At 64.3% G+C, this 8454-nt stretch overlaps 1 protein-coding gene across 2 annotated transcripts in view; it reads right to left on the bottom strand.

Annotated features, from left to right (window-relative positions):
* Positions 1 to 3030: 3030 nt before the first annotated feature.
* The window catches only part of Cpz (carboxypeptidase Z), a 15999-nt gene continuing 10575 nt past the window's right edge, over positions 3031 to 8454 (bottom strand). For both annotated transcript variants that reach the window (XM_010641770.1, XM_010641771.2), the window contains 4 exons: positions 6761 to 6896; positions 5563 to 5702; positions 3897 to 3996; positions 3031 to 3436 (listed from right to left, as the gene is read on the bottom strand). In XM_010641770.1, the coding sequence (XP_010640072.1) occupies positions 3096 to 3436; positions 3897 to 3996; positions 5563 to 5702; positions 6761 to 6896 (717 nt within the window). In that variant the 3' untranslated portion in view covers positions 3031 to 3095. The remainder of the gene's footprint in view (positions 3437 to 3896; positions 3997 to 5562; positions 5703 to 6760; positions 6897 to 8454) is intronic.

Here is an 8454-nt window from a genome sequence, read left to right on the forward strand (position 1 = left end):
GAATGGATTATGGGGTTCAGTTTCTCTAAAACCTGATTTGTGTGCTTGGTATCTACTAAGCTGGTCTGCTTCTGAAGATGGTGCTGCCTGTCTTGCTGGACGCCTGCTCTATTAAGGTCTCCTCGTCCGTTTAGACAACGTGGCTCTGTGTCAGCAGCCGCTGAGTGGATTAGAGCGTAACTGGCTTGGTTATTTCATGTCAGTCACAAATCATCCTTTCCACCCTTCCAAGTGTTCCTCTTTCCCACCCCACCTCCATGCCCGGCATCCCCCTGGACCTGGCATCAGACACCTCTCTAGCTCCATCATTTGTGATCTTTAAAGCAGAGACAGCTCTTTAATGGAAGAGAGGATGGAAGGACGGATGGACGGATGGATGGATGGTCCGTTTTGTGGGGAGTCCAGCCTCACTCTGCCTCTGCAGCACGAGGCTCAGAATTGCTGCCATCCTGGGCATGGGCTCGGGAGGACCCGGCCTCTGGACACCATGCAGACACCGGCCCAGCCTTCCCAGCTCTCAGTGACAGGACCATCGTGGCCGATTGGATGTGGCCATGAGGCGCTCCTGCCCGGGCCTCTCTGACCCCCGCCAGGGCCCTGAGGCCCCAGGACTGGCAGCTGACCCAGCCTTCCCCGCATAGTCAGTACCCTCAGGCATCCTGTTTCAGTAGTGAGAAGCAGAATGATAGAAAAGTACGAAGGTTTTTGCTTTTTCCTTCTAGGTCAGGAATGGTGTGAGAACGTACCTGTGTCTTCCCGCATCAGTGTCGGCTACAACTTAGTGATCCATCGACTGAGTGATCGATTGACTTCACCCTCCCTCCTGCCCTCCTCCCTTCCCTGAGACACAGGGCCTTGGCATGCTAGTCCCAGCGCTCGCCTGAGCCACACCCAGCCCTCCCGTCAGCGCCAAGACCCTCTCTCTCTCCGCCCTCCTTCTGCTTCCCTGTCGCTTGCACTGGACTCGGGTCTGTCCTCACTCCTTCCTTCCCTCTGCGTTTTCCATTCGTTCCCCTGGGTGTCTGCGCCCAGAGGCACCGCTCTCTCCTGGGGTTCAGCCTCGAGCCCTGTGCTTGGCAACCCGAGTTTCTGGCTCCAGAGCAGTGTCACACAGCTGCTCAGCACCCGCGTGTCCTAAGTGTGGCCGTCCCTCCCAGGGCCTGTGCCTGGATCTGCCCCACCCTGGCTCCCTTCTCCCAGTGCAGCACTGGGTTTTCAGGGCGCTGTGTCCCCTGCTCCCATCACAGTGGGGTCCGCTTGGCTGCTGAGATCAGAAACAACTAAGGCCATGAGTTGGACCCTGGGGGTTCTGCCCAGGACGAGGGGACCCACAAGCACGGAAGCAAGGGGTCAAGGCAAGTGTCGCTCTCTGTGTTTCCATCCCCTTTCTGGTGGCCCCGGGATTGAACCCAAGGCTTCCCACTGAGCTTCATCCCCATTTTATAAGAACAGAGTCTCACTAAATTCCCCAGGCAGGCCTCGAACTTGTGATCGTTCTGCCTCCATCTGTATTTTTCCTTAAGAAGAAACCCATCTCCAGCTCTGTCCATGGACTGGGCCTCAAGGCAGGAAGTACCTAAAAACAGCTCCCAACACCAGTCCTCACCAGATCCAGGGGTCAGGAAGATGGCGAGGCTGTCACCAAGGACACTGGGGTTCGGTCACAGGGGTGCATGGACCACGAAGGGCGTGCCACTGGCGGTGTGCAGGGCGAGGTGGACACCAGGAAGGAGTGGGCGGGTGCTGCATCCTGGCCACCGTCCTGGCCCCGCCCTGCCCTGCCGTCCCCGCCAATGGCCTTGGGGCTGGCTGATGAGGCAGAGGTCAGGGCTGCAGAGGGCTCTGCACACACACCCACCACCAACAAAGGCCAGGTGAGCCGAGTGAGGGCTTATGCTCACATTTGCAGGGTGGGCAGAGAGGTCCTTGAGTCCCAGGCTCCCAGGGGGCCAGCAGACCCCAGCACGGCACCCAAATGCTGTGGGGCCACTGAGCGCCAACCTAGGAGCCTCGGCCACCTGCGTAAACATGGGGCACAGGACCCCACATCCAAAGACACCAGCATACATTCCAGGGCACCCTAGAGGTGCAAGTAGCACTCGGCAAATACCACGCCCAGCTCCCAGGTGGCATCCTGCCCACCGTGTCCCTAGATGCCACCTCCAGGCCCTCAAGCACCTGCTCCACAGGCCCAGGGTCTCCCTGGGAGCACAGGTGGGCAGGGTGCAGGAAGGGGCTGTGCAGGGCAGTGTCATCATGCTCAGGGGACACTGCCCTCCACAGTGACCTCGCCAGGCCTGGCCAGGACCCACAGCTGCTCCAGGGTGCCAGGCACTGGGCTGGGCCCGAGTTCACCTTGGGGTCCAAGCCCCAGAACCTGGGAGCTGGCCTTATTTGAGACAGAGTCTTCACGAAGTCAGGAGGCACAATGAGGCCGCCACATGCGAGGAGACTGGGACACAGACACGCGGAGAGGGCCCGGACAGGAGGAGGTGTCCACCAGTCGTCGCTGCACGCCTGGCCCGTCCTTCTGCCTCAGACCTACCTGCTCTGCTCTCCGCAGCCCTCGGTGACCAATACACCTTCTCTGCCCACTCTCTGGCTCCCTGCCTGGCACAGCTGGGATGCACGGCCCTTGGTGGTGACACTGGTGGTCCAGGAGGGGCACCACGGGGCTTCGCAGGTCCCTGGATGGGAGTTGGTGGTGTCCCAGGGATGAGAGAGAAATGGAAGAAGACTGTCCTGCCGGAGTCAGGGCCGAGGAAGCCTGAGTGTGGCCCTGGGGCCAGGTCCTTATCACCTGCCCGGCCTTGGGGTGACCCTGCTTCCCCCCATCCACGTCCACATTGTCCTCACTACCTGGATACCAGCCTTCCACATAGACCCTGGGTGCAGCTCCCCTCTGCCCTACCCTGCCTCAGTTTCCCTTCTGTGGAGCCAACTCAAGGCTCATGGTCCTGGAGACCAGTGCAGATCCCAGGTCCCTCCCCGGAGGCCCTCCTCACAGCAGATATGAACAAAAACCTTTAATAAATGGCGATGGCAGGTTCCATGTTGGGTGGGGAAACAGCCCGGCCCTGGGTGCGGCTCGGCCCCTAGTACTTGAGCAGCCAGCGTGGCCTGTGGGGGCTCAGGGACGTGAAGTAGGCCCACCACCAGGGCTTGGTCCCACTGCCCCCCGGCAACCTGTGCGCCCCCAGCTGCTCGGGCTCCTGCTCGGCCCGCACAACCCAGAAAGGGGTCACAGCTCTGCGGAGCGCGGGCAGGAACTTCTTGGGCCCTGTTTCCAGGGGCTGCAGGATGAAGTCCACGCGGCCGGCCCTCTTCATGCGGAGGGGGATGGTGACTCTCTTCACGACCCTGGCGTGGCCGGGCGCCTGTGCAGTGACCATGTGTGACCCCGGTGGGAGGAGTCTCCAGTAGTCTCCGTCCGGAGCTTCAGAGAGAAGCAAAGGACTCTCACCAGCCCGCCCTGGCCGCGGTCTGAGCAGTGACCAGTGTTTGTGGGGGAGGCTGCCACGAGGGCCACACTGACCCCACATCTGCCTCTCCTTCACAGCCAACCAGGACATCCTTCCACCTCCTCTCTCCGTCCAACTCCTGCTCACCCCGAAGCCCTGCCTGGTAACACACGTCTACGGTACTGTGCCAGTCAGCTGTGCGGGCGGCTCCGCAGGGCAATGTGCACTCTGGGAGGCCCGCCTGGGCTTGGGTGCAGGTGGCTCCCTCCTGCCGTCTCAGGGGTGGTGGCTCTCGCTGGGGCCACAGAACTCACACCAATCATCGTTCGGGAGCCGGGCCCCACTGCCTTCCCGGGCCCAGGACAGAGGGAGCCCCCGGCGCCATCCCCGCATCCCAGCCACCAGCAGACGGCCCAGGCCAGGCCCCGTGCTCACCTGTGGTGACATCGTGGTGGATGCCCTTGACAATGATGCGGGCATCCTTGACCGGCTTCCCGAACCTGTCCACCACCATGCCTTTGATGCCCCGGTGTGCCTGCAGGGAGGCGGAGGGCAGGATGGGGTGGCGTGGGCTGTGCAGCTCCCAGGGGCCAGGCTCTCTCCACGCCCTGCTTCCTGGCTGAGCCCAGGGTGGAGCTGCAGTGCCTTCCCAGTCAGTGAGGGACCCGTGGCTCCCGGACAGCCTGCCTGCCCTCCCAGCCCACGGGGCTGTCTCCCTCTGTCCTCCTCCCTCACCTCGTCGCTCACCACGCCTTCGCCAGCTCCTTCCATCCCTCCCGCTCCTGGGAAGCCCCCATAATGCCTCCAGCCCTCATTTCCTGTCAGGTGTCCACCACCTCTGTGTCCACCAAGAGCAGGAGACACACGGGGCCCCACCGGCGGTTCACACAGAGGTGACATCCTGCACCTGACAGAGGCCTTCCCTGTGCTGTGGATGCCACCAGCGGGGACAGAGACAGCGCTGCCCTGCCCCCTGAGAGGCCTGCTCAACCTCACCGAGAGGACAGCCTCAATGGGCCCCGACAGGCCTGATCTTATCACGGCTGTCAGCCCGCCTGGATCCACCGTCGGCAAGGCCAGGCCAGAGCGGCCAGCCGCCCCCTGCTGGGCACCACGCAGATCTCCGTCCCCCCGACCTCACAGCTGCTCCCAGAGCTCATTGTGCAGATGGCCGTAAAACAGATGCGTGGCGCCCCTTATCCAAGGGTCAGGCCACATCTCGGGGCAGCCGCCAACACAGAGCCGGAGCTGAGACGAGATCAACTGTTATCATCCGGGGTTTGCTTTTTCCCTGTTGCTGCTACTGCTGTCCACACTGACCCCAAGGAAAGCTGCCGGTCTTCAGAAAGGAGGGTGGCCAGACAGGACTGGCTGGGCCACAGGTAAGGGCACACCGCTCCCTTCCCCGCTGCTCCTGCCCCTGTGACCCAGACCTGCACTTCCTCTGCTATAACCAGAGCACCTGCTCCCGGCTGCCCAGGCCACCCGGTGCCACTCTTGCATCTCAGGGACCCCCGTACCAACCGACCGCGCGTGTGACTGCACACTGGAGGAAGTCACTGCTCGGGGTAGTGTCACCCCGAGCTCCTCAGGGTCCCCAGTCCCTCCGCGCCGTGCTGGGCGAGGTGCAGTGGGCACCCAGGGACCCACACTCCCATGACCCAAAGTTTCAGGGTGACCGTGGCTCTCTGGGTCCAGCAGGGCTTCTGTCCTCCCACCCGCCACCTGTCCAACAGTGGGGGCCTCCGGCAGGCACCTGGTTCTGCCCCACCCGTGGTCCTGCCACACCACTCAGTGCACCGCAGGAGCCTCAGGGCCTCCCGTGCCCTTCGGAACTTCCGCAGCCACCACCCTCCCTCAGAGTGCTCCCTGTCTGTCTCGGTTCGGGTTTCCCCTCCTAGGTGAAGCTGGCAGCCAGCTCCTCCAGGGAGCCCCCGCCTCCGAGTCGGCCGTGTCCCTTCAGGCTGAGGCCTCTGCTCTCCAGGTCCAAGTACGCCCTGGGCCCCGGACCCCCAGGCTCAAGGTGGCCACAGCGAGGAGCCGGGCACAGCGACAGGGCACAGCGACAGGGCCGCCCGGCGAGGCTCTCCCACCCGCTCACCATCTCCAGGAAGCTGAGCAGTGGCTCCTTGTTGTGCTGCCAGAGCCCGTACAGCGCCTCCTCAGGCGGAAACTTCACACAGCCCAGCTCCACTGTGATCTCGAAGCAGTTGGTGTGCAGGTAGTTGAAGTCAGACATACCTGCGGGCGGGCGGGCGGAGCAGCCACGTCAGGCCGAGGCCACCGTCTCATCCCGGACGGTGGGGTGCTGGAGGTATGTGAACAGACATGCCGGGGGGCGGGCGGGCGGAGCAGCCACGTCAGGCCGAGGCCACCGTCTCATCCCGGACGGTGGGGTGCTGGGCGCAGGAGGGTCTGCCCAGTCCATGGAGCTGGACCCTGAACCCGGGTGGGGGCTGGCACCACAGAGGACCGGTGGCCTCGGGCACACACCGCCCTGAGGCAGTGCGTGGGTGTGGGCAGCAGCAAGGAGCACACCGAGAAGCTGCCGGCCTCTCCTGGCTCAGCCCACCCCGGGGCCATGGCAGACCCCAGGGATGATGGAGCCACGACTGAGCCCCGGAGTTGGGAACCCTACATGGCCAGTCCGGGGCGGAGGAGAAGCTGCCCTGCCTCGAGAGTGTCATGGGGACAGCAGGGTAGCTCACCGCAGGCCTGACCATGGCTTCAGGCAAGAAGAGGGGGGTGGGCTGCAGTAGGGGTCCCCCCACCCCCGGCCACCAGGGCCACCACCCGGGACGAGTCTTGCCCTTGTCCTCATCCACACAGCGGACAGGTGCGGTACAGGCACGGGGAGGCAGAGAAGGGATGCGTGGGTGTGGCATGCGTGTGGCCTGGCCTGGTGCCCAGGGCAGCTACAGCTGCAGAACCGCAGAGCCGAGCTCCTGAGTGCAGGAGGGAGTTGGTGTGTGCGTCCTGCACGACCTAAGAGGGCAGTGTGGCCTGTGCACAGACCACACTGGTACACAGCCTGCCGGCCGCTGAGCAGGGGAGGGCTGCTCACGAGCAGAATTGTGGCACGCATGCGCTCAATCAAAAGGCAGAGGACAGAAAGGACAGCCACGGCCACAGGGCAGCTGGTCACACCCAGCCTCGGGCATGGCGAGAGCGGAAACAGCAACTGAAGCCCAGCCAGGCTCCGCCCAGCACTCCGCCCCTAGCAGGGCAGTGGGCCCCCAGCCTCTGGACCCGTCTGCGAGTTACCCAGGGGTCCGAGGCCCCGTCCCCGCAGCACACACCTCCCGTGAAGCTGTACCAGTCGGCACCGTTGATGATGCTGCCCTGCTTCAGGAAGTTGCCCCCGCACCTGTGCTCCGACCTGTCAGTCATCATAGGGTGGACGTCAGCGTAGGCTCTGGCCAGCAGCTTGAACATCTGAAAGGAAGGAGGGAGGAAGAGGTCACGTGGGTCAGGCCTGGGGGCGGGGGCTCCGCAGGACCCCAGCACAGGTGGGGGCACAGAGTCAGCAGAGGGCATGGCGGGGCGCGGAACGTCAGGGCTGCTGTGCTGGGGACAGAGGAGTGATGGCGGGGGAGGGCCGGGAGGGTGGGGTTCCCTGGAGAGGACCGAGGCTTAGCAAGTGCCCACAGCCCAGAAAGGGGCGCTGGGTGGAGGAACAGAGCAAGGCGGGCTGTTCCCATGACCTCATGCCTGCCAACTTCACCCGTGAAACATCATCGCTCCGTCTTCCCAGACGACTGGCACCTGGCTGTGGGCTCTGCCCCCAGAATGCCCCTCCCCGGCATCCCCTACCTCCCTCCAAACCACACACGGTTTCCTCCACAGCTGGTAGGGGGACAGATGCGACCCTCACCCACACGCCTGCCTATGGGGGGGGCGGTCTCGTCCCCATGGCTGGACCTGCTCCTGCACAGGGATCCACGGCCCGGGACACAACCATCCTGAGGAGGGGACACCAGCAGTGTCGACGGTCAGGGCTCAGCTACTCCAAGTAGCCTGCCCTGGTGTCACCTGACCTGGAAGCCAGGATCCAGGCTTGAGGGAGGCAGGGGTGGGTCCAGCTCCTCAGATGCAAACCAAACCCCAAACCCAAGTCCATTCGTGCTCTCTGGTCCCCAAGGTTGGTGGACCAGGGACCGCAGCCCCTGCCACCCTTGGGCAGTTGCCACCCAGAGAGTCACTGGCCCAGCCCCAGCTCTCAGCCTCTCCATGAGGACACATCAGCCATGGAGCAGCAGCGCTTCCTGTCCAGCCCTGACTGTCACTGTCCACCACGGACACCCCCTCCCCCCGCCGCTCCTCAGCAGGCCTGTCCTGGGGTCACCATCTTGTCACCAAGGACTGACACAGGTCTGGAGCACAGGCCCCGGGCCAGGGGAAGCCCACCTGCTGGCAGCCCAACGCTGGCCCCTGGGAGGGCACAGGCTCCACAGCAGCCCGGTGGAGGCATCCCTGGTCCCCGTTGGTGCCTCGGTGGGCTCCAGCTCCCAGCTCTCACCCAGGGGCACCAGGAGTAGGGAAGGTGGACGCCAGCCAGAGCCTCCCGCCCCCTCAGGCCGGCCTCCGGGGACGTTGGTTTCCAGAGGCGGCTTTGTGATCGATGGGTGATCGATGCTGGGGACGCCAGTCTGGTGGGACGTGTTGAGGTGAGCCTGCCCCGCGGGGGCGTCATCACGCTCTGGGCTCTAGGGCAGAGCCCACCAGGCAGCCCAGAAAAGCCCGCCCTAACCCCGGGGCTGCGGAGGAGATTGCCCTGCACCCAGGACCCCAGGAGCCTGAGCACGGAGCCGGCCTCACCTGGACTTGCGGAGCGAGTGCAGGGGGACAGGAGGGAGGGAGGAGTGGGGGTTGCGTGGGTGACCAGGTGACTGTGAGGCCGGTTCCCAGACGCTGTGCCCTGGCCACGCCCTCTCAGGAAGCGCCCGCCCTCTGTGGCCACGCCCACTCTCCGTCTGGCCACGCCCGCCGACTG

Source organism: Fukomys damarensis, unplaced genomic scaffold, assembly GCF_012274545.1.
Source record: "Fukomys damarensis isolate Sample0158 unplaced genomic scaffold, DMR_v1.0_HiC HiC_scaffold_35, whole genome shotgun sequence".
Taxonomy (NCBI): Eukaryota; Metazoa; Chordata; class Mammalia; order Rodentia; family Bathyergidae; genus Fukomys; species Fukomys damarensis.